The following is a 27,232-nucleotide window of genomic DNA, read 5'->3' on the forward strand; positions in this document are numbered from 1 at the left end:
GGGGTTAACAGATAATGAGTAGTATGTTGAATAGAATTCACGGATTAAAGTGTACTGGTGGTGTTCTGAAGGGGGAAAATTAAATCTGGATTGTAATGAGGCAAAAGTTGGGAATTTAGAGTTGAGTGTAATTGATTTTAAAGTAGTAAGGTTGTTTTTGGTCCAGTTGTGAAAGAGGGTCTGATCAAGGAAAGCAGAGGGGAATCTGGGGTCTCCTAAGAATGAGGCCAATGGAGGGGTTGCAGAGGGGAGTTTAAAATTATCCTTGATTCTGTTCCATAGGTGTATAAATTGGGTAATTATAATTTTTTTTTGTTGAGAATGTGATATAGTTTTGTATTAGACCACAAAATTCCCCTAATATTCAAAGGAAGAATAGAGGTGGACTCGAAGATCAGCCAAGAAATATTTGTATCAGGGGAAGACCATTGAGCCATTTGTGCTAATCTGGCTGCTAGGAAATAAAGCCAAAGGTTAGGAAGTCCCAGCCCACCTCTATTTTGTGGTCTGTGCATAAGAATATAACTACATCTAGGTTTTTTGTTATTCCAAATAAATCTATTGATTTCGCGTTGAAGGGATTCCAGTCTTGTTTTGGGAACATTAATGGGGAGGGCTCTGAAATAGTATAGTAGTTTTGGAAGGATAGTCATCTTAAAGGCACATATCCTTCCAAGGAAGGAGATATGGTAAGAGGACCAGATTTTTAACAGCGAGTTGATTTGTGAGAAAAGGGGGAGGTAGTTGCTTTTATATAGGAGGTTATGGGATATTGTGATATTAACTCCTAAATACTTAAAGGAGTGTGAAGACCATAGGAAATTGAAGTTTTTCTTCAGAAGTGAGGTTAAGTTTGGAGGGCTATTAATAGGTAAAATGGAGCACTTGTTTGTGTTGATAAAAAGACCAGAGAGTTTATGGAATGAGTGGAGTTCTGAGAGGAGATTGGGGATTGAGATTAGAGGGTCTGTTAGGAACAAAAGTGCATCGTCAGCATAAAGACTGAGTTTAAAGTGATATGGATCTTTCTGGTAACCTTTGATATTCAAGTTATTTCTAATGGCGATTGCAAGGGGTTCAATGGCTAAAGCAAAAAGGAGGGGGGAAAGAGGACAGCCCTGTCTAGTTCCTCTGCTTAGAGGGAAGAAATCTGAGTTATTCCCTGGAATTCTAATTCTGGTTTGGGGGAGGTGGTATAGAGCATTAAATCCATGTATGAATTTTTCTGATATGCCAAATTTAGGTAATAGGTGGTTTAAGTAGGACCAGTTGACACTGTCAAAGGCCTTGTGGATGTCAAGGCTGAGCAAATATAGGGGGTGAGAGTGAAGGTTAGCATCTTGGACAATATTTGTAACTAGTCTAATGTTGTCAACTATTTGTCTGCCTGGGATAAAACCAGTTTGATCTGTATGGATCAGGGAGGTGATAACTGTGGCTAGTCTATTTGCCAGCAATCTGCCAAACAATTTAAGGTCATTGTTAAGGACTGAAATGGGACGAAAGTTTTGGGGGTGGGAGTGGTCCTTTTGGGGTTTTGGAATTAATGATAGGTTAGCCAGTTACATATCTTCAGGGAAGTGACCACCTGATAAGATATAATTAAACATTTTGGTGAGACTAGGGGTCAGTAAGGGGGCAAATTTTTTATAGTATGATGTAGTAAAGCCATCTGGGCCCGGTGCAGTCGATGTTTTGAGGGATTTTATTATGTTAAGAATTTCAATGTCAGTGCAAGGGTCGTTTAACGAAGAGGATTGGAGTTGACTGAGCTTAGGGATTCGTAGAGAATTTAACCAGTCTAGAGTAGTGGGATGTGGATGTGTTTGGGGGCCAGAAAGGAGGTTTTTATAGAAAGAAGTGAAAATTTGGAGGACATCTTGGGGGTGTGTTACCATATTGCCTTTTTGGTCACGAAGTTTGTAAACATGTGGGGGTTTAGTATCATGATTCAGTTTTCTGGCAAACATTGTTGAGGAAGAGTTTCCATGTAACAGAAATTTAGCTTTAGAGAATCTAAGAGATTTTTCTGTGTCTTCAGAAAGTAATGTGTTTAGAGCCTTACGTTTTGTTTGAATGAGGTTAGATAAATCTGGAGTGATGTTGTTATTTAGTTTATTATATAGTTCATGGAGTTCTTTGGTAAGGCATTTAATTTCTGTCAGTTTAGATTTATTTTTAGCTGCGGCTATGCTAATCAGGTGACCTCTCAAAACTGCTTTGTGAGCAGCCCCAACCGAGGTTGGGAGGACCTCATCTGACGTGTTTGTGCGGAAATATTCCTCAATATGGGTATTAATTTGTTGGACAGTAGAAGGGTTTGATAGGAGTGAATCATTGAGGCGCCAATTAAAGGGGGTGGGAGCCATGCCAATATGGGAGGTTTCAAACGCTACTATGTTATGGTCTGACCATGGGCATGGGTGTATGTCTGATTTAGAAGAGTTTGCTAAAAGGATCGGAGTGCAGAAAATATAGTCTAATCTGGCAAAGCAACTATGAGGGTGGGAATAGTGGGTATATGCTCTGACACCAATATTATGTGCCCTCCAAGAGTCAATTAGCTGCAGTTTACTGAGAGAACGATTTATAGATTTACTAAAGGCTTTGGAAGAGGGGGCCACCTTGCTCCTATCAAGAGCTGGGTGAGCAGATAGATTAAAGTCGCCTCCAATTATCAAATGAGGTGAGATATATTGTTCTAGTATGTTAAAGAATTTAGTGAAGAATGTTGCTTGGGCTTCCTTTGGGGCGTAAAGAGAAGCAATAGTGACATTTCGTCTGTTTATACTACCCTTTAGGATAATGAATCTACTGTCATCATCTTTGTAAATAGAATGAGGTTCGAAAATAATGGAGTTTTTAATAAAAATGGCAACACCACGTGAAATATTGTGGATGGTTGGAGGTAGAGAAGTGGGTCTCTTGCATTAGAATTATGTCGGCACCCAGTCTCTTATACTGCTTGAATGCTTTTTTACGTTTATTGGGAGAGTTGAGACCTTGGACATTATGGGAAAATACTTTAAGACCCATAATTATTAGGGATGATAATTCTAATTGTATAAAAGAGGATCAACACGGACCAAAATAGATGACACAGTATATATGGAATGACATTGAAATAATAGGTTGTGCATACATTTATCGATTGATGAGAGAACAATAGCTCTGTATTAATATTTAAATTCAGGGAATTAATCCTGTATTGAATAAAAGATAAAAATTTAGATTTACCCAAGATAGAATAACCTGAACTAAGAAGTCTTCCAAAGAGTATATTGTTTGCATAAATTGCCATAAGGGCTAGTATAACAACAACTAAAATAACAAAAAAAAGGGGACTGAAGGACCATAAGTCATTCAGCCTAGTAATTTCTACCAAAGGACTTAATTGTCCAATTTCTGCCGGCGGGGAGCGCCGCCCCCCTCCAGGAGAAGGCAGGGCCGCAGGCCCCTCAGGCAGAATGGGGGTCAAACTAGCGACTGTGGATGGGCCAGGCAATTTGAGAAGTAGGTACTTAGCTTGAAAAAAAAAGGGGATTTGTGCATGGTAAGAACACTATAGGGTTAACCTTAACATACCACTAAATAGTAAATAACCTCCAAAAAGTTAACGAGGAGAACACTTTTATATCAGGTTTTTTTCTTTTCTCTTTAAAAAAAAAAAAAAAAAAAAAAAAAAGAATTTGTTAGGAACCAAAAGGAGCAAACTAATGAATAGTGCACAATATGACAGATTTGCAGAATCTCACATTACTCTGGGGTGTATATATCGGTCAGAAGGTTGTAGAATGATGTAACATAATATAACATCTTTGGTGTCTAATCATAAGTGAGGAGGGTGATTGTGAGATCTGAAAATTTAGTAGGGGAAAAAAAAAAAAAAACCTGCATAGGAGAAGAAGGATAAAAGAAAGAACCAACAAAATATACAAAAAATAATAAGAAGGGAACAGGGGAGCTTCCCTTCTCAACCCCACCTCCCCTTACTATATTCCCTTTCATCCCCATTCCTTCCAAGGGTAGAGTCAGTGAAAAATAGAAAAAAAAAAAATAAAGTTAGTATGGGAAGGGGATTGGGTAAATGTTCTGAACCAAGGTTCCGAGCAGGGGTTGATTGTAGCGTCTGGGGGATTTACATAAGGTTTGAACGTTTCCTCAGCTCTGGGGTGTTAGGTAGGGAAGAACTGTAAAAACTGAATTTTGGTTGTCAACCAGTGAAAGTGGTAGCGAAGAATTCGCTCACTTAATTAATGATCGAACAGATCAGGCGACACGATCTTGAGGGGAGTGTTGTTGCCATCTTCTTAGTTCGGACTGCGTCTGGTGGAGGGTGTGGACCATATAGGCGAAGATCTAGGGGTAGCAGGTAGACGCTGTGATGGTTGTGGATCCAGCAGTCCCAGTTTAATGAGCAGATCTTTTCCTTCAATGACATTATAAACAGTGTAGGTATTGCCATTGTGTGTTAATAATTTGAACGGGAAACCCCATCTATATTTGATTCTGGCTGTTTGAAGGACATTTGTAACTTCTTTCATCCTGCGTCTTCGGTCTAAAGTCGCAGGGGAGATAGAGAAAATCTGCAGCCTTATCCCATCTAATTCAATGGATGGGGAATTCCTGGCAGCACGCATTATATCTTCTTTGGTGATAAAGTCTTTCATACACATTATTATATCTCTGGGGGGTTTATCTGCTGTTGGTTTTGGACGCAGAGCCCTGTGCATTCTATCACATGCAAAAGCAGAGAGCGGTTTGTCTGGGACAAGGTTATGGAACAGCTTTGTAATGACTTGATTAAGGTCTGTGATAGATTCTGGAACTCCACGAACTCTTATATTGTTTCGTCTGTTCCTATTATCGAGATCTTCAATGTGAGCCTGCATGAAAGAAAAACTGTCTGCCAGGGTTTCATAGTCCTTTCTGAGGTCATTATGTGCAATGGCTAGTTCGTCATGCTTGGCTTCTAGTAGGTCTGTGCGGCCTCCTATACTGGCAATCTCCTGTGAAAGAGCGGTGGTTGATTTGTGTATCTCTTTTTCTAACTTGTCCACAAATCTATCATAGATTGCTGACAGGCTTGCATCTAGATCAGCCTTAGAAAGGGGTTGAGAGTACCCACTGTCTTTAGATGCATGCTCCGGACTGCTGGAGGCCGCATGGTGGCCGGCGCCATTTTGGGTCATCCTCCTCTCCATGCTCATAAGATAGTTGGTGAGGGTATGTTGGGAGCGGTTATGTCGCCCCTTTTTGCCAGATGGCATGCACAGAGTGATCCCGCGGGGGTGATCGGACGGATGGTGAAGTTTTTGGCTGGAAATAGCCCCAGGTATCGTGCCTGGCCTGCCTCGTCAGACGGAGCTCAGCAGCGTCCGTCCCGCATCGTGCCGCGCATGCGCCCCGCCCACATCTTATTTTTCACGCATGTACTTTATTCTGATTCATGAATGAAAGGGCCTTCCTATGCCGAGAATGCTACGATGTACCATACTTCTATCACCTACCTAAGGTACATAAAGACCCAGTAAATCCTCCAGGGAGACCGATTGTGGTCTGACTATTTGAATCACTTCGTACAGCCAATAGTAGCCTCCCTCCCTGCCTATGTTAAAGACACAGTTCAGTCTTAGCGCCCACCAACATTTATTTTTTTTACCAAAGACAATTTAATAGTTACTCACGCCAACTTTTTGGTCCAAGCTGCTGTTTTTATTTTCAAACACAAATTGCTTCTTATTCCAAGATTCATTATTTCTTCAAGTTACAGCACAGTTATGGGGGCCAGCTTCGCTCTGAGCTATGCTAACATTTTATGGCCTACTAGGGGAATCTGTTCATTTGGGCCAACGATCCCTTTGCCAGACATTTAGTTCTGTTCGATTAATGCATAGATGACATTTTAATTCTCTGGCAAGGTGAGACGAATTCCATCTCTCAATTACATACTGCAACAACCCATTTACCACAATTTCACTTGTCTGTCATCGATAAAGAGTCATTATTATTTCTTACCTTTGAATTATAGCACAATGATTCAAGAAAGATCGTAACCAAAACTCATTTTAAGCCTACATAAGGAAACTCATAGCTACACAAGGCTAGTTGTCACCTCATACAGCCAATTCTGTACGTTGTGGCATAATTGCTCCACCCTAGAAGATTATGACACAGTTATGTTTGGACCCAGACGTTCTTTGAAAAAGGATATACGTCAAGCTCCATCCAACTAGCCAATAGAGATACTGATGCCTGTACTTGGAAAAAGATTCTTCATTGTTTTCAACTAAGGAACGAGTTAATAATCAAGGTCCTTTGTTTATTACACAATTTAAGGACCAATACAAGCTGTGTTGCTATAGCTATTTTAGTGATTTTTATAATAAAATATATGGAATAATGCATTTCAGTTACAATGGACTGGTTTTAGAAGCGGGGCTTCCCCTATTCTTATGCTAATGAACTGGTTTGGTTCATGGAGCTCATGGAACAGGAAATGATGTTGTCCGGATGTAGAGGAAGGGAACAAAAGACTTGAACTCAGTCATGTGCTGAAAACAAAGAGGAGGGGGGACTCTGAGAAGCAAGGAGTTTTGGAAGAAATCTGGGATAGGAAGACAGCTCCATCATAAAAGACTTTAGCTGGGGATGACACTAAATCTACAACCCAAGTTCAGTAGCAGTTTAGTGTATCCCTATACTGCATGAATTGCCTATGCCCATTTTATAGGAAAAATAGATAGCATGTGTATATTGCATGCGTATTTTGTAAAATTCTGTATGTCATTTATTTTCCTAAATTTGTAAGTACCGTAGTTTGAACAGCATCTCTGTTTAGTAAAGCACCTTCATACATTTGATTTTTTATGCTTGTTTGCTTTACCACAAAGTAACCTTAAATGACAAAGCAAAACACAAGCCCATCAAAAGAATTATAAAGAAGTATTGGTCCATTTTGAAAAATGCCCCCAAATTGGCCCCATATTCCCGGATTAAAAAGTGATTTTCCACAGCGCTAGAAATATTAAGAACATATTAGCTCCAAGCAAAGTGCCTAAACTGCATAATGAGCCAGTGGAGAATATCATGAGTTTTTTTGTCCCCGATAGCCATGTACCTGCGCAAACAATGCAAATGTCTTACATGCCAATTTGTTTCCCATGGTTTGAAATCTTTGTGATCTTAAGGAACAGACTTACACTATAAAGGGATTTTCTACTTGTTGCTCTACTCGCGTAGCATACTGCCTCATTTGCCTTTGTGGCCTATGTTATGTAGGCCACACTATAAGGATTATGCCAAGATCAGTCACTATAACTACATCCTGGAATACATTTGGGGAACACAAGAGCATAGAACAGGGCTCCCCTAAAAATATAGTGTTTCAAGACACTTCCTGGCTGATCATAACAAGGACCCCAAACAACTACAGTCAGGGTGGACAAAAATCAATGATCTTGCAAAAAAAATTGGATTTTTTTTATTTCTTATCAAATTGTAACCACTTAATGACTAGGCCATTTTTAGCGATACGGCACCGCTTCGCTTTAACTGACAATTGAGCGGTCGTGCGACGTTGTACCCAAACACAATTTAAGTCCTTTTTTTCCCACAAATAGAGCTTTCTTTTGGTGGTATTTGATCACCTCTGCGGTTTTTATCTTTTGCGCTATAAACATAAAAAGAGCGACAATTTTGAATATATATATATTTTTTTTTACTATAATACATATCCAAAAAAAAATTGTAAAAAAACAAGTCTTCATCAGTTTAGGCCGATATATATTCTTCTACATATTTTTGGTAAAAAAAAAAAATTGCAATAAGCGTATATATTGATTGGTTTGCACAAAAGTTATAGGGGATAGATTTATAGCATTTTTATTATTTTATTTATTTTTTTTTTACAAGTAATGGCGGCGATCAGGGATTTTTTAGCGGGACTGCGACACCTACTGCCGCCACGTCCCCCACCTTGTTGTGTCACTGCCACATCACCAGCCGTCCCAATAAAGTGAATGAGACAGTCAGTGAGTCAACAGCAGGTCAGAGGAGCTGTCGCTGGACAGAGATGACAGGTGCTCTTTAAAAATTATGATTTAAAATCAAGTTGATTTAAATCAAGCGTTTTTACTTGAGAATTAAATCAACTCTACACTGACTGCAGTAATTTCTTATTTAGTCCATCTCCCTTTCACTATCAGGAGACAAATTTAAAACATTAAGCATGCAAGAAATCTTCTTGATTTTTCAGTTGGACAGCCCTTCCCCTATTGGGTTAAATGAGAAACTGGATGTATATACCATCATATGATTATTTACATCCTATCCAACTGGTGAAGTCTCAGTCTAGTTCCCAGTCCTTCCCTCTGTCTAGGCCCTTCGCACTTCTTTCAGTTTGATGGGTCCCTTTTGGTTGTGGTCACCTTAGTATATTATAGCAGTCATTCATCATTCCCTATTTATTTTGTCAGTAATGCATGTAAGCATATATTTATTTATGATTATCTATTGTTAATTTTCCGATCCAATAATAATAGCTCCCATTTTTTTACCTTCACTTTTTGTTTTTACTTACCTTGGGTTCTATCCATTTCCCTCTCTATTTACATTAATATGAGTATAATTTATTACTTTACATAATATATCCATCATGATGTGCAATAATATTAATTCACTATTACCATTTCATTCATCTTTTGAAATATAAAATACATTTACTGTACATCTCTTCCTTGAATTTATAGGTTTTTAGTACTATCTTCATTATAGTATCTATATTAGATACTATAATGCTGTATTAGATCCTCTTTTACATTGTAAAGTTCTTGTGATTTTTCAATTTTTTTTACAATGAATATAATCAATTTGCGTAGATTAGAATAAGTGGTGGCACCAAAAAATATATATATTACAGTGCAAAACAATGTGAGTAGAGCTCCCCCTTTTTCAAGTGAGTGAATCACCTTCTAAACAGTTTAAAAATATATAAAAGCTTGGCGCTAACTCAAAACAAATTTAGAAATGAACAATTATTTGGTGCATAATAACGCACAAAAAAATCAATATAGTGAAACAAAAGGATGAGAAAGTCCTCAAAAGAAATCCAAACACCAAAAAAGAAAGGCTGTGTAGTGACAGGTAAATCTTGGTTATCCGTGCTCCACCATCACTCGTGTGGGAGAAATACACACTCACCAGATAACTAAGTATAATAAGCCTCGTAATAATCAGATCCTTTGGGAAACAATATGGGTCAGAGGGGGATGATCCTTCACTTAAGATCAATCCTTAGATGTCTCCTTATGCTTGTATAATAAGGCTCAGCAAAAGCAAAGTATTTATCATAGCGCAATATGTTTACAGGTACTCCTCACTTAACCACCGAGTTCCATTCCACTGACCAGGTCATTAAACAAATTGGTCGTTAAACGAAGAACCACAATTAATCAATATTTTAAGCATTCCCGACTACTGTAGTGTACTCTGGGAAAAAAAGGTCTAAACACAAAACTCCAATGCAATAATGTTTTATTTTGCAGAAGTACAGAAAGATAATGACAGTACTGATAAGTGGGAAGGAGCCTCCTTTTAAAGTTTGGTGGAGGTGTGTTTCCTGTCAAGTGGGTGGAGCCACGCTCTCAAGGTGCTGTCCTGAAAGACGTTAAGGGAAATATAAATACTGTACTGTACAGGATACCATGATGTACAGTGCCCAAAAAGTAAACGTATACTGTACAGTAGACATTTAGAGTAACATTTTAGTCATAAAATCCTTCAAAGGGTGATAGTGCTTCAGCGTCATCCGTGTCATCACTGAAATTACGAGCAGGGTCATCAGTATCATCATTGGAGTTACCAGCAGGGTCATCAGGAGTTGTAGATGAGGGAGAAGACGACAAGGAAATGATAGAACTGGTAGGGGTAGCTTGCAAGAAGAATTCCGTTAAGGTGCTCCGTTTTGTAATTTTCTTTTTTTCATCATGTTTCATAACATTGCATACGTTCTTTCATCTTTAGAGAACCTTTCAACATTTGGGTCTATACTCTCTAATTGTAATAAAGCTACATTCGCTTTTGAGAACAAGCCAGCTAACTCCCTGACTGTAAACTTCTTTTGCACTTCTTCCATTGTTTCCTCCTTTTCCTGTTTTAAGTGCTGCTGTGCTTCCAACTCTATTAAATCTTCATTACTTAGCACTCCCTCAACAAATTCCACAAATTCTTTAATATTGGTCACTTCAACATCTAAGTCAAGCATGTTAGCAAGTTGCACACTTTTTTTATTTATAACTTGGCTATTGTTCACAAAACGCTTTAAGCATTTTTTCCCATATACCCTGCATACACTTTTCTGTTACTCGTTCCCAAGCTGATGCAAGGTTTTTTATGCAGTGTAAAATGTTGTAAGCTTTCCAAAAATCACAAAGGGTAACTTCATGATTTTCAGTTGCTGCTACAACTTTGGAAAAGGTGTTGTGCAAATAGTAGGCCTTGAATGTTGCTACTGCACCCTGATCCATGGGTTGTAGGATAGCAGTTGTGTTTGTAGGCAGATACAACACCTTTACATCTGGATGTAGGTCATCAAGATGCTGAGGGTGGCCTGGGGCATTATCAAGCAGAAGGATAATTTTAAAGGGAACATCCTTTTGCTGACAATAACACTTGACCGAGGGTATGAAACAGTTGGTGAACCAGTCATCAAATAAAGCTTGCGTCACCCATGCTTTGTTATTTGCACGTTAATAAACAGGCATGTGCTTACTAACCTGTTTAAATGCACGTGGGTTCTGTGAACAACAGATGAGGAGAGGCTTTAACTTGAACCCAGCAACATTTCCCCCCCAACAACGTGACCCTGTCTTTAAAAGCCTTAAAACCGGGCATTGTTTTATCTTCCTTGTGTATGTAGGACCTTTTCGGGCATTTTTTTTCCAAAAATGTCCAGTTTCACCAATGTTAAAAATCTGCTCTGGACAGTAGCCACCTTTTTCAATGATTTCATCAAACTCCATCACTAATTTTTCAGCTGCTTCCACATCTGCACTTGCAGCCTCCCCACTGATACTCCGATTATGGAAGTTAAAATCTTCAACGAAACTTTGAAACCATCCATGGCTTGCTGTAAACGTTTCAGTCGAATCTTGTCCTTTGTTCACTTTCATATTCTCAAAAATACTGCGTGCTTTGGTTTGAATCAATAAAAGACTCAGTGGCATTCTTTTTTCTATTTGGTCGTCAATCCATACCCCCAGCAAATTCTCCATTTCATGAATGAGGCCTTTCTGCTGCCTAGTTATTATGGCTTGATATCCTGTTAATGCCTTTACTGCCTCTTTCACTCTATCATTCTTTAGGATTGTTGAAATGGTAGAATGTGCAAGTTCCAATTCACTTTATATTTCTTTAACTTTTTTTCCAGCCTCATAGTCCTTAACGATCTTTTTTTTCATATCAAGATCAATTGATTTTCTTTTTTTCTGAGTACTTTCTGCAAGTGCAAGCACGCCTTTTCTTTTTGCTGACATGGCGTGGGCAATACCTGTATACAGTACAAGCACACATTACATTACAGTACTGTGTACAGAAGGACATAAAACAGTACGCTAGAAGGGGCATGTAGGAGAACAGAGTACAGTACACCAAGTACAGTATACCTGTAAAACAGCAGACTGGGAGTGAGAACTAGGCTGATGCAGAGTGATGACATGAAGTCCTGTGCGCGGGTCAGGAGAGCTGGTCGTAAGTCCGAGCTGTCATCCTGCAAGGGTCGGGGAGAGCTGGTCGTAAGTCTGAGTGGTCGTTAAAAACAGGTAAGTCGATAAATGAGAAGTATCTGTATACAGGTATCAATTTTGATAGAATGCGCACTTACATTTTTAGGTGCTAATAAGTCAGCACCAACATGTACAGCCAGTAGAACAGGAACAACGCCGTTCCTCCAAGTTGTAGCGAGCGTTCACACCGGAAATCGGAACCAAGCGTACCGGCTTGGCTGTACATGTTGGTGCTAAATTATTAGCACCTAAAAATGTAAGTACGCATTTTATCAAACTTAATACCTGTTTTAATACACATATTGGGCTATGATATATACTTTGCTTTTGCCAAGCCTTATTATCATACAAGCATAAGGAAACATCTAAGGATTGAGCTTAAGTGAAGGATCATCCCTCTCTGACCCATATCATTTCCCAAAGGATCTGATTATTACGAGGCTTACTATACTTAGTTATCTGGTGGGTGTGTATTTCTTCCAAATGAGTGATGGTGGAGCACAGATAACCAAGATTTACCTGTAGTTAGACACAGACTTCCTTTTTTGGTGTTTGGATTTCTTTTGAGGACTTTCTCATCCTTTTTTTCACTATATTGATTTTTTGTGGGTTATTATGCACCAAATGATTATTTCTAAATTTGTTTTGAGTTAGCGCCAAGCTTTTAATATATTTTTAAATATAATCAATTTGTTTAATGATTTTTTTCATGGTCCTGAATTATGATTATGGCTTACTTTTGGATGGACGATTTATTTTTTATCAAAGAATCATTCACTGTGTGATATTTACCCTTGAAATCGTCTACTAGGGGTGCACTACAGCATACAGTGCCTTGCAAAAGTAATCATACCTTTGGCATTTTTCGTGCTTTGTTGTCTCACAACCTGGAATTAACTTAGATTCTTTGAGGATTCGCATAATTTACAGAACATGCCCACAACTTTGAAGATTTTGATTTTTTTTGTGAAGCAAACAAAAAATAGGACAAAAAAAAAAAGTCAATGTGAATAACTATTCACCCCCCTAAGGTCAATACTTTGTAGAGCCACCTTTTGTGGCTATTACAGCTCCCAGTCACTTTGGATAAGTCTCTATGGGCTTGCCACATCTTACCACTGGGATTTTTGCCCATTTCTCCTTGCAAAACTGCTCCAGCTCCTTCAAGTTGGTTGGTTTGCACTTGTAAACAGCAATCTTTATGTCTGACCACAGATTTTCTATTGGATTGAGGTCTGGGCTTTGACTAGGCCATTTACATGTTTCCCCTTAAACCACTCAAGCGTTGCTTTAGCAGTGTGTTTGGGGTCATTGTCCTGCTGGAAGGTGAACCTCCGTCCTAGCCTCAAATCACACACAGAGTGGTACAGGTTTTGCTCAAGAATATCCCTGTATTTAGCACCATCCATCTTTCCCTCAACCCTGACCAGTTTCCCAGTCCCGACTGCTGAAAAACATGGGGATGGTGTTCTTTAGGTGATGTGATGTGTTGGGTTTGTGCCAAACATAGCGTTTTCTTTGATGGCCAAAAAGTTCAATTTTAGTCTCATCAGACCAGAGCACCTTCCCCCGTACATTTTGGGAGTCTCCCACATGCCTTTTCACAAACTCAAAACATGCCATTTTGTTTTTTGCTGAAAGTAACAGCTTTCTTCTGGCCACTCTGCCATAAAGCCCAACTATATGGAGTGTATAGCTTATTGTCGGCCTATATACAGATACTCCAGTCTCTGCTGTGGAACTCTGCATCTCCTCCAGGGTTACCTTAGGTCTCTGTGCTGCCTCTCCGATTAATGCCCTCCTTGCCCGATCCGTGAGTTTTGGTGTGCGGCCGTCTCTTGGCAGGTTTGCTGTTGTGCCATGTTCTTTCCATTTGGTTATGATAGATTTGATGGTGCGCCTAGGGATCATCAAAGATTTGGATATTTTTTTTATAACCTAACCCTGACTTCTACTTCAACAACATTATCCCTTACTTGTTTGGAGAGTTCCTTGGTCTTCATGGCAGTGTTTGGTTAGTGGTGCCTCTTGCTTAGGTGTTGCAGCCTCTGGGGCCTTTCAAAAAAGGTGTGTATATGTAATGACAGATCACGTGACTTCTGAAGGTAATTGGTTGCACCGGAGCTTTTTATGGGCTTCGTAACAAAGGGGGTGAATACATACGCACATGCCAATTATCAGTTTCTTATTTCTGAAAAATAGTTTTATGTATATATTTTTCTAATTTTACTTCACCAACTTAGAATATTGTGTTCTGATCCATCACATATAAAAAAAAAGCCAAGGGGTGAATACTTTTGCAAGGCACTGTATGTCTATGGTAGCTGTCCGAGGCATTGATTTTTGCTGGTTTGATTAATATGGCCACTATACAGCTGCTCATAATTAATGCAGAGACTTACAAATAAGGTCACTGGTACTCCCTGCAGTAGGCTGATGAAAGGGGATTTTCCCCATAAAACAAGTTCCCAGACTCTCCTTGGCATATATTAACTTACTAAATCATTCCAATGGACTGGTATCCATTTGCCAGCAGCCAAAAGGTTTTGCAAAGGCCAGCATCTCTCCAGGCTTTAACAGCAGCCTGGCCAGGCATCCACAGCACACCTGTACCTGTATGTGGATTGAGTGAAGCCCCTTGATAGCTGTGGATTACATGGCTTTCTTTTGCCTAATGTTGCGAGTGCATCTCATTCATTTTTTAAAGTCATTTGTTTTACATACTGCACTATGAGCATTGCGCTGGATTTCACTCTGTGCTCTTACACATCTCTGGAGCTCCTCCCTCAGGCAATCTGGCGGTAGGGACTCATAGTTTAAACACAATAAAATGTTCTTGTATAGTGCACAGTGTATCTGTGACAAAATTTTACTTGAGATTGCTTTTTATGCTTTTATATTGTTCCTTTGTATTTGAGGACTTTTTGTTTTGTATTTTTTATTTTGTGTTATCTCCATATGGCTAACCGCACATATCTGAATATAGCCCAATCCTCCTTTCCCCAATTTTACATCATTAGACTTGGGCTGAACACCTGGGTTTTTTCTTTTGTTGGTAAGGTTTGCCTTCATTGAGAAATGCAAAGTGTTCTTTGAATTCCGCCCCTTCCAAGCAAGCAACCTCCTGGATTAGATGACCAGACATGTTTGGAGACACTATTTATTTTTTTGACACTGGAAGTTTCATGCCAAGATCTAACCAACAAAGTGTGACTCTGTTATCTGACTGCATATAACAGATTATACATTTTCCTAAATTTGGTAAACTGTTATATCAGCAAACATATTATGAAGTCCATCACCATTTCTAAAACTCACATCCTTGAAGAAATTAAGTCCTTACCTCAGACCTGATCTCACACTCCACTGTCCAGTCCTCAGGAGCTGTTAACAAATGAACACACATTAAATTTGACAGAACAATTTGGCAATAGTTTCATCAACAAGTTGGTATTAAATGCAACCTTAAATTTCTCAAAATATTAATTTGCTTCCCCTTGTATAAAAACATACAAAATTCAGCTTCGGTTTGGGGTAAATTTATAAGGGAAGGGCCACACCGGTGGCTAGGAGTTCAGATTTTACAATTTTTTCACATATCATTACATATCAAAAAAATGAATAATTATATACTTAATAAAAATCCAGTAACATAAATAGATACACACCAATTCTTCATAAAACCCAATGTGCAAGTGAAAAAACAAAATCCAAAATAAACAAGTTTTTCAAAATTTTGGTGAATTTAAAACAGATGTTTCCACCTAGTGCTTCAATGCTCACACCTCTCTCCAACAGGCTGAGACTCACCAAATAGCCATGCCTCTCTTATATAAGATTGGCAAAATTGCGCTCTATGTATAATGACAGGTCACTGTATCACCTGGTCAATCCACTCCAAGCCAGTACACAGCAAATATGGCTCTACCAGGTGTAAAAATGAAAGACAAATGGCTCCAATAGTGTAAAACCATAAAACACTCACTTTTATTAAAAGTCAAGAAACTGCTCACAAAGTATAAGAGAAAAAAAATCAAAGCACATTACTCTACCCATCAGGTTAAATTGTAAAGTCAGCAGTATTATTAGGCAAGCATACACCAGGGGGCTTCTGCCCAGTCATGTCTCTCACCAGCTCCTGGCACGTCATGTCCAGTGAAACCACTGATGTCACATACAGGAATCCCCTGGACAAAGTCATAAGGCAAAATGCATCACAGTAACAGTCACGTTGAAAAAAGACTAGTCCAAACAATTTAAAAAAAATCTAATAGAAAACCTCCATATACACTATCCAATACCCACAAATGATCCAGAGGAAGGCAAAAAAAAAAAAAAAAACAATAAAAGCATGATACAATTTGCTCCAGTGGGAGAAAAAAATGCCTTCTTGATCCCCCAGCAGGCATTTAGGTATCCTGCAGATTAACTACCCCTTAGTGTGGAATTATGTTTTATGCATTTAGGAATGCATCCAGCTCTTTTTTTTTTTTTAAAGCTGAGCTGGCCAGAACTAGTTATTGGGGGGAGTCTATTCCACATTGTGACAGCTCTCACTGTGAAGAAGCCTTTCCATATGTGAAGGTTAAATCTCTTTTCCGTTAGACCTAAAGAGTGCCTACTTGTTCTCTGAAATTACTTAAAAGTAAATAACTACACCAAGATCACTATATGGATAACATATGTTGATCATATTCAAAAAAAGTAAGGGTCCTAACACTGAACATCGGAGCGTGGTTGAACGGCAACAGGATGCAATGTCAGCTGTTTCACCAGAACGGATGTATCAGGAACTGATGAGAAACCGAGACTCTGGATGGAAGCCTCCTAGTGTGTGCTTGCATAATAATACTGCCGATTTACCCTAATGGGATAAGGTAATTTAAAGATTTTTTTTGTATTTGTAAATAGTTTCTTGGCTTTTATTAAAAGTGAATATTTTTTGTCTCTTTCATTTTTACATCTGGAGGAGCCAATATGGGAGCAAATATTGCTGTACTGGATTGACCAGGTGATATGCAGTAGACATGTGCACACTGAAATATTTTGTTTCGGAATTTCGTTTTCGTCCGGAAAATACATTTATTTAGTTACCCCCTTAATTCATTTTTATTTATTTAGTTTTTCGTTAATTGCATTCGTCCGAAAATCCAAATTAAGGTCGAATCTGTCATTGAAGGCTTATGGTGTCTGTCGAATGTTCACAGAAGGTTCGACGGAGCAGCTAAACTGTACGACGCCGTATGGTTTACCTGCTCCGTCAAATCTTCTTAGAACTTTCAACAGACACCATAAGCCAAAGTACGTGTATGCTTAGTTCTAGCTATTTTACTGCTCCTCCTCTTTGGTTACAATCAGCCAATAACATTCATCATTATTTTTATTTATCTTTTTTCCCCTACGTCGAATCTTTTCTCCCCTACATTGAATCTTTTCTCTCTATGTAGAATAATGTTGGACTAATAGTTAAGGTTAGGCACATTCGACCACAGGTTTGATGAACACAGACTGTTATTGTCATCATCATGTCGAATCTCCTATCTATATCGAACTGTTGTAGCAACGAAAACGAAAATAAAGCATTTGTTTATGTCGGATCTTTCGTTTTTCGGATTCTGCACTTTCGTTATCGTTTGTTTAAACAATAACGAAAATACCTGAAATTCGGACGAAAATGCATTTGGACGAAAACGAATGCACATGTCTAATGTGCAGTGATCTGCCATTTATACATAGAGTGCAATTAGCTGATCTTCTATAAGAGAGGCAAGGCTATCTGGTGAGCCTCAGCGTGCTGGGGAGAGGTGTGAGCACAGAAGCACAGGGTGAGCACAGAAGCACTGGAAGATCTGTTTGTTTATACTTCACCAAAGTGTTGAAGAACTTGTTTATATTGGGCTTTTTTTTTCCACTTAAAAGGGGTTGTAAAGGTAGGAGGTTTTTTTTATCTTAATGCATTTTATGCATTAAGATAAAAAGCCTTTTGTGTGCAGCAGCCTCCCCAGCAACCCCTAACACTTATCTGAGCCCCATCTCTGTTCAGCGATGTCCACGAATACCCCACCAGTCTAAGACTCGAATCCTCTGATTGGCTGAGACACAGCAGCAGCACCACTGGCTCCCACGACTGTCACAGTCAGTTAACCAATCAGGAAAGAGGGGGCGGGGCCGAATGGCAGCTCCGTGTCTGAATGGACACACAGAGCTGCAGCTCGAGTACCCCCATAACAAGCTACTTGCTGTGGGGGCACTCGGCAAGAGGGAGGGGCCAAGAGCAGCAAAGAGAACCTGAGGAGGATCCAGGCTTCTCTGTGCAAATCCACTGCAATAGAGCAGGTAAGTATAACATTTTTTTTTACATTTTTTTTTTCTAAACAAGACTTTACAATCACTTTAGGCACTGGGTGTTTTAAAGAAATGGTGTATCTATTTTAATGTCATTGGATTTTTTTTTAATGCTGAACTCCAGCTTTGTTGGCCCAAACAAACCATGTCTCTCACTAACATGTGAGGCTGCTGGATGTGCTGTATAAATAGTATGTAGCTGAGGCTACATACTGCATACCGCACTGTGTTTCGGGTTTGAGCCGAGACCTTCCTGACTCATACACGAAACTCAATAGAGTTTATCTGATCGGCATTCAGCCATTCATAGTAAGCAATGTATTCTGATGTAGTCATCAGCCCACCTTTCTTTTTTTTTTATATTTTAATTTTTTTTATTCAAAAAGTTCTCAAAGACATACCATAGTTTTACAAATCAAATGTGAATCAATTGTATAGTAGCCGTAAACAGGAAAAGAAAAAAAGTGTTGCATAAATGAAACATTAAAATAGAATGCACTACACTTCCACAGTTCAACACTGTAAGCAAAAAAGAAAACAAAGCATAACCTACACAATTTAAAGTTATTCCCATATTTGAGGAAAAAAAAAAAAAAGGTTAAAGAGGAATGATGGAATCAAAATGGGGAGGAAAACAAATTTTACCGTTGATCTTACTAAAAAAAAAAAACACCAGTTCCTCCATCAAAATACATAAAGAGAAGAAAACAAGAAACAAAAAAACAAAAAACAACCCCCCCCCCCCAAAAAAAAACAAAAAAACAAAACCAGGCAATATAGTGACCAAGAGAAGACTTGGAGAAGATGAGATCTATATTTGGGGGTCATACAGAATTCACACTAGGGGTAGAAGATAAAAACATATTTTTAAATTGCTCCTCTATATCAAGAGGCCGTCAAGTCTTCCATTTGAATAATTTCATTATTCAGGCAAACCACTGGGACAAATTTGGTGAGGCAGTCTGCTTCCTAGCTGCATTTATCAGATGAATAATGTTTTTTTATAATTTTTTATTGAAAAAGGATACTGATAGTGTGCGTCCCGACCGCAAAACGCAGGCAATGCTGGTGCCTGGTCAAGATGGGGACAGGCAAGTACGTGTCCTTGATGTCTATGCAGGCCAGGAAATTCCCCTGATGAAGTGTGGCCACGGAACGAAGGGACTCCATCTTGAACTTCCGCAAAAAAATTGAGGGCCTTGAGAACCAGGATCAGATGGACACCTTCCTGCTTCGGAACTGTGAACAGGTTGGAGTAGAAACCCTGAAACCTTTCAGAAACTGGAACTATCACCCCCCGAAGCAGCAAGTCCTGTACTGCCCCAAACAAAGCCTGCAGATGAGAAGTGGGAAGATGAAGATTGGAAGGAAAGAACCTTTTTGGTGGACAGGAAAAAACTATTGTGTAGCCTGACAAAATTAGTTTGCGGACGCAGTTGTAGGAAAATAGGGAAATCGGCATCTGCTTCAGACACCATAGAAAGGTCCCATGCTCGACCAGGCACCACCAGGGACAGAACTTTCACGAGATAGAGGAAAGAAGTAAAACACCCCTACTAGCTGACTGGGGAAACCCCAGAAGGGCTCGCCGCCGCCGACCCAGACCTCTGAAGAGCGGTGCTATGCACTGTCCGTCCGCTGGCAGAGGGAATCAGTGCCAGGCTCCAGGGGTAACACCCCGCCCACGCAGAGGTCAGCACTAGAGGACCACCACATATGCCTCCCCACGAGGCTACAAGAAAATAGCCGCCAGCTGCTCTACAGCAGACTGAACACCAGAGAAGCTTCGGGAAAATGGCTGCGGAACCGGGAGGGATCCCACAGGACCGACCGACCCAAGGTGTACCCGACTGCTCCAAACCGTGCCCCAGAAACGGGAGGTATGTACTTACCGATCCAGTAGGGGTTGTGGGTAACACACCCAAGACAGATCCATCTCTCACCTAGAGGGGGGGCTATCGGCCACGGTGACACTGTGACACAGACACCAGGTGTCTGGTCAGATGTGTCCCTGTGAGACGTTTAGCTCGCCAGCCACCCGGTCCAGGATGGGGCTAGTCGCGGCCGACCCAGCGTGGAGCCAAGGTCTGCGCGCGCTCGGTGGCCAGGCTGGGGAGACTACAAGGAACTATAGTATCCAGCTTGTCACCCAGCCCAGCAATTGATTGAAGACGTTGCAGATTAAAAAAAAGAGAAAAAAAAAAAAAAAACTAAGGAACCACAGGTTCCAGCAGGGAGCCAGGTCCTTACTCCTAAACTAGGCAGAAAAAAAACTGAGTTGCCAATAGCCGAGCTGGGGGTTACTACCAGTGAGCACCGTCCCTAGGCGGTGCTGTGCTTGTTATTTTTTTCTGCCTAGTCCTACTCTGTTTCATTCTCAAAACAGCCACGGGTGTACAGCAAGTTTCTGTGTCTGATGTCACTCCTATTGGCTGAGTTTCAAGGTTCTCCGATTTCCTGTTTCCTTCCTTTCCCAGTCCCGATATGACATGTGCCATGATCCTTTGAGCCTCTGTAGCTTCAGAGTGAGCTATGGGAGTCACTTGTATTAGTTCTGGGAGTTGATGTGGTGGGTTCTAGGGTTACTGTGTCTGGGCCTTCATGTGGGTAGTGAAAGGTGTAAATGCGTCATACCTCCTCCTGTGTCATACTGATCTTGCAGGGGAGGTTATTAGGAAGGGATTTCCCCATATGTAAATTAATCACTTCACAGAGAGCGGGGCTCTGGGAGGGCAGGATCTGAAGACTGTTCAAACTGGTTGGCTTTTTTAACTGGGCAGGATTGAATTCTAATTGTGATCTATTCAATCCTCCCAGCAGCAGTACAGCTACCTTACAGAACAGGCTGTGTATAAAAGTGGTTCCTTCTTGAATAATCCTATGATCTGTAAGGTGGTACTTGGTGGGTTGGGACTCTTCCTGCAGGTGTGACCGGGGCTACATGTGTGCTAATTAGGATGTATTCAATCCCACCTAGCATCAGAGCTGTGGGGGAAGTTACATCATTTGCAGAGTATGAAAGACTACAAAGGGGAGCATTAGACTCTGAGCAGTGGGCATTGCAGGAAGGGGCTGTAGAAGGGACAGAGTCCATCAGCAGGATATACAGAGTGTCACATGACACAAAGCAACAACTAAACCCAGAATATCAGGGTATCTGCAGGCAACATGGTACAGAGGTATGATCTATGCTGGGATTGATCATTCCATTCAATTCTGGTGACGATAAACTTGTAATTCAGTTTTAAAGCAGACACATTTCCACACCATATTGGTGAAAGGCCAAGATGCACCCCAAGGCATAGTAATGGGTGAAATTTACGAGCCTCACCACAGTGGAAATAAGCCTTCCGATATACATCCCACATACACCTTCCTGGAGGTCGACTTTTTCTAATCTTCAGGATGGTGGGGATTACAAAGTCAGAAATATTTATATTCCCTAAGCCTTGGGCTTAACAACCATGCCGTAGTAGCCAGTGACTAAAGCCGAATGAAGGATCGGACCCTGCAACAGCAAGTTTGGCCAATCTTGAAAGAGCCCACAGTTAGTCTGCCAACAGATTTGCAGTGTCTGCACACCACTTTCCTTATGGTGAAGCAGTTGCAATATCACTGGAGTAATGATGTATGGAATTGATTGTTGACTTACAACTGTTATCTACCTTTCTTTTATCCGCAATCTGGTGTCACAGATATTTACCCGCTTCGTATTCTCCTCGTTACCGTTCTTCTTTATATAGCATAATCTGACGTTTACATTTTGATGAAACCAAGCTGTACTACTTTCCTGTTTTGTAGTCTATTAACCATATCTTCATAAGATCTTACTATTTGATTTCTCTTATGTACTATTTGTATATGATTGGCCTTTGAAATTTAACCCTTTCATGACTAAGCCTATTTTTTTGAAATTTGGTGTTTACAAGTTAAAATCCATATTTTTTGCTAGAAAATTACTTAGAACCCCCAAACATTATATATATATATATATATATATATATATATATATATATATATATATATATATATATATATATATATATATATATATATATATATATATATATATATATATATTTTTTAGCAGAGAATCTAGAAAATAAAATGGAGATTGTTGCAATATTTTATATCACACGGTATTTGTGCAGCGGTGTTTTAAACGCAAATTTTTGGGAAAAGGGACACTTTCATGAATTTTACAAAATCCAAACAGTAAAGTTACCCCGATTTTTTTGTATAATGTGAAAGATGATGTTACGCCGAGTAAACAGATACCAAACATGTCACGCTTTATAATTGCACGCACTCGTGGAATGGCGACAAACTATGGTACCTAAGAATTTCCATAGGCGACGCTTTAAATTCTTTTTACGGTTACCAGGTTAGAGTTACAGAGGAGTTCTAGTGCTAGAATTATTGCTCTCACTCTGACGATCGCGGCGATACCTCACATGTGTGATTCGAACACCGTTTACATATGCGGGCACGACTTCTGTATGCGTTTTCTTTGCTGCGCAAGCTCGTGGGGACGGGGGCGCTTTAAAAAAAATTTTTTTTTCTTATTTAATTATATATTTAAAATTTGTGTTTAAAAAAAAAAAAAAAAAAATTTTGATGACTTTTCTTGCTGTCACAAGGGATGTAAACATCCCTTGTGACAGTAATAGGTGGCGACAGGTATTCTTTATGGAGGGATCGGGGGTCTAAAAGACCCCCGATCCCTCCTTTGCACTTCAAAGTATTCAGATCGCCGAAAACGGCGATTCTGAATACTGTGTCTTTTTTTTTAAAAAACCGGCCCCATTGGCAGCCGAGTAAACGGGAAGTGACGTCATGACATCGCTTCCGCGTTTACAATTAGAAGGCTGGAACGAAGCCGCCCACAGCTTCGTTCCAGCCCGCCCCCAGCTGCCGGAGGCAGCCGATTGGTCACCGGGCCTCCTGATCGAACGGGAGGCCCGGTAAGAGCTCCGGAGGGGGGGTTGTCCCCTCCCGCTCCTCCGGTATAACAGCCAAGCGACTTTTAGCCGCATCGGTTGTTATATTCGGATAGCCGATCGCCGGCTCCAAACAACGGTACCAGGATGATGCCTGCAGCTGCGGGCATCATCCCGGTATAACCCCCGAAAGCCGAGTACGCACATCTGCGTACGCTCGGCGGGAAGGGGTTATTAAAAATATATTGTTGAAAAAAAAAAAATAAATCACTGGAGTAACAAATCAGGATTGCGCAGTGAACAAACACCTGTAATAATTTACACTCAGCAGCTGAAAACTTATAGATCCACTCACATTAATTAGGTTATTTGTGATATATACGTATATATACAGTGGATACAAAAAGTCTACACACCCCTGTTAAAATGTCAGGTTTATGTGATTTTTAAAAAGTGAGACAAAGATAAAGCATTTCAGAACTTTTTCCACCTCTAATGTGACCTATAAACTGTACAACTCAGTTGAACAACAAACCAAAATCTTTTAGGTGGAGGGAAGAATAAAAAACTAAAATAATATGGTTGCATAAGTGTGCACACCCTTAAACTAATACTTTGTTGAAGCACCTTTTGATTTTATTACAGCACTCAGTCTTTTTGGGTATGAGTCCATCAGCATGGCACATCTTGACTTGGCAATATTTGCTCACTCTTCTTTGCAAAAACACTCCAAATCTGTCAGATTGAGAGGGCATCTCCTGTGCACAGCCCTCTTCAGATCACCCCACAGATTTTGAATCAGATACAGGTCTGGGCTCTGATTGGGGCATTCCAAAACTTTAATCTTCTGCTGGTGAAGCCATTCCTTTTTTGATTTGGATGTATGCTTTGGGTTGTTGTCATGCTGAAAGATGAAGTTCCTCTTCATTTTCAGCTTTCTAGCATAACATTTGTGCCAATATTGACTGGTATTTGGAACTGTTCATAATTCCCTCTACCTTGACTAATGCCCCTGTTCCAGCTGAAGAAAAACAGCCCCAGAGCATGATGTGGCCACCACCATGCTTCACAGTGGGTATGGTGTTCTTTTGGCGATTATTGTTTTTGCGCCAAACATATCTTTTGGAATCATGGCCAAAAAGTTCAACCTTTGTTTCATCAGACCAGAACACATTTTCCCACATGCTTTTGGGAGACTTCAGATGTGTTTTTGCAGAAGAATACGGGAGATTGTTCTCACATGTACCACACAGCAAGTACATGCCAGATATTCCTGTAGCTCCTTTAATGTTGCTGTAGACCTCTTGGCAGCCTCCCTGACCAGTTTTCTTCTCGTCTTTTCATCAATTTTGGAGGGACATCCAGTTCTTGGTAATGTCACCACTGTGCCATATTTTCTGCACGTGATGACGACTGTCTTCTCTGTGTTCCACGGTATAGCTAATGCCTTGGAGATTCTTTTTTTACCCTTCTCCTGACTGATACATTTTAACAATGAGATCCCTCTGATCTTGGAGAGCGTTGGAAGATCTGTGGTTCATGGCTTTTGCTGTAGGATGTGACTAAAAAAAGTCAGGAAAGACCTACTAGAACAGCTGAACTTTATTTGGTGTTAATCAGAGGCACTTTAAATGATAGCAGGTGTATACTGACTCCTATTTAACATGAGTTTAAATGTGATTATTACTTCTGAACACAGCTACATCCCCAGTTATAAGAGGGTGTGCACACTAATGCATCCATTTTATTTTAGTTTTATTATTTTTACTAACCCCCCTAAAAGATTTCAGATTGTACAGTTTATAGGTCACATTAAAGGTTTTTTTACATCACAGAAACCTGACATTTTAACAGGGGTGTGTAGACTTTTTTATCCACTGTATGTCTGCAAGTGGTTTACCAGGGTTATGGCCGATATCTTCAAAAAGACCCCAGATCTCTTCTCTACCTTTAAAAGCAAAAGATTAAAAAAAAAAAAAAAATCTTGCTCGCTTTAAAAAATAAAACATTTCTTTCAGCCTGGACCTGCAGTCGCTCTGGTCCTCCTAGGCCATAGAGTCGATCAAAAAGTGTTAACTCTTTGATTGTCTATGGGAGCAGCCAGCCGAACCGCCAGATCTTTTTCTGGGGCGAACCGGCAAAAAAGGTGAGCCCGAGAAACACCAGCGAAAGGGGTGAGGGGGACGCTTCAGAAACTGTTCCAGCGACTCATGTGCCATTCAGTCCGGGTTCTTTTCAGCAGGCTTTCTCATGAAACCGGACTGAATGGCACATGAGCCGCTGGAACAGTTTCTGAAGCGGAGGGAGGGGACGTCGTCCCCCTCACCCCTTTCGCGGGTGTTTCTCGGGCTCACCGTTTTTGCCGGTTCGCCCCAGAAAAAGATCTGGCGGTTCGGCTGGCTGCTCCCATAGACAATCAAAGAGTTAACACTTTTTGATCGACTCTATGGCCTAGGAGGACCAGAGCGACTGCAGGTCCAGGCTGAAAGAAATGTTTTACTTTTTAAAGCGAGCGAGATTTTTTTTTTTTTCTTTTTAATTTTTTGCTTTTAAAAGGTAGAGAAGAGAGCTGGGGTCTTTTTGACCCTAGCTCGCTCCATAAAGAGGACCTGTCATCCTTATTTCTATTACAAGGGATGTTTATATTCCTTGTAATAGGAATAAAAAGCGATCACCAAAAAATGAAAAAAATAAAAGGGACAGTGGAAAAATAAAAAAGTAAAATAAAATATTTATTTTTTTAAAAGCACCCCCTATCCCTCCGTAAGTCATACGTATATGTAAAAAGTATTTGAATATGAGGTATCGCCGCGAACGTTAAAATGAGAGTAATAATTCTAGTGCTCTTCCATGAGCGTGCACAATTTACTCGGCGTAACAAAAAAAAAAAAATGGAGTAACTATTGTGTTTTGTTTTTTTGTAATTAAAGTGTATTTTTTTTTGTGTAAAATTGCCTTTGCAAATCCGCTGCACAAATGCCACGTGACATAAAAAAATTGCAGCGATCACCATTTTATTCCTTAGAGTCTCTGCTAAATGTATGTTTGGGGGATATAAGTAATTTTCTAGCAACAAATACCAATTTAGACATGTAAACAAAAAGTGCCAGAAAAAGCAAGGTCGGCAAAACAAAAAAACATTAATAGTGCAGCTCTAGGAGTGAGACTACCCAACAGTGTGCAAAATTCTCACCCAAAAGAAACGAATGTGTTAAAAACAGTTCAAAAGCCAATAAACAATATAAAGTCCAATGTGTCTAACTCATAGAGCTGCACTATAACAGTTTTTTTTGTTTTTTTTTTACTAAATAAAGTGCAATCAAATATAACAATCCCTATGTATAAACGCCATCTTATAAAGTGACCAGTGCACACATAAAAAACTGTTTTCAGTGGGCATGAACTCACATTGTTTATTTTTACCTATAGGTAAGCCTAAATATATATATATATATATATATATATATATATATATATATATATATATATATTTTTTTTTTTTTTTTTATTAAAAAGCCTATAATTATTTTTTTGCTGCAGTTTACTCCAATATTTGTGTAACATACAAAATGTATCGGTTCATTCCAGCATATGTGGAAAAAAAAGTGTTTCTAAACCCACAACAGTAAAATCAGTTTGTATATGCAGTAAAGCCTGCTTGTTATATTCACTGTGGAACCAAAGGGGTTAAACCTCTGCAATGTGTAAAAAGGTTGTATGATCCTGTATGCACAGATCCTCCCCTTCTTGCATTGCCCCCAAAACATGTGATAAAACAGAGTTAGTGGAGTCAGGCTGCACATGCTCAGTTTGGTGTGTATTGCTAGAGAGTTTTTTTTTTCTTTAGGAGAGTGCATGTGATCAGCACTGTCCAGACAGAGTCAGGGGTCCTCCAACCTGGTAGGACAGCCAGTGCAGTATGAAAACTCCTCCTACAAGCTTTAACCAGGCACTGATAGAAGACACAAGACTGCTATATACTGCTGATGAGAAAAGGTGTTAGGAGTTTATATTTACTAAAATTGCATTTCCATGTTGTGTGCAGATATAGTAAATGCAGGGTCCTGGGTTTAGTAACACTTTAAGAATTTAATTAAAAGTGAAGTATGGCTTCAAAAAAAAAAAAAAAAGTCATACTCACCTAGACGGCTCCAACAATGATCA

General features: G+C 39.7%; 1 protein-coding gene across 4 annotated transcripts in view; it reads right to left on the reverse strand.

Moving 5' to 3' along the window:
* The window catches only part of MIER2 (MIER family member 2), a 118,423-nt gene that overhangs the window by 72,611 nt on the left and 18,580 nt on the right, over nt 1–27,232 (reverse strand). For all 4 annotated transcript variants that reach the window (XM_073593995.1, XM_073593986.1, XM_073594004.1 and 1 more), the window contains exon 5: nt 15,127–15,167. In XM_073593995.1, the coding sequence (XP_073450096.1) occupies nt 15,127–15,167 (41 nt within the window). The remainder of the gene's footprint in view (nt 1–15,126; nt 15,168–27,232) is intronic.

The sequence above is a fragment of the Aquarana catesbeiana genome, linkage group LG01, assembly GCF_042186555.1.
Source record: "Aquarana catesbeiana isolate 2022-GZ linkage group LG01, ASM4218655v1, whole genome shotgun sequence".
Classification (NCBI taxonomy): domain Eukaryota; kingdom Metazoa; phylum Chordata; class Amphibia; order Anura; family Ranidae; genus Aquarana; species Aquarana catesbeiana.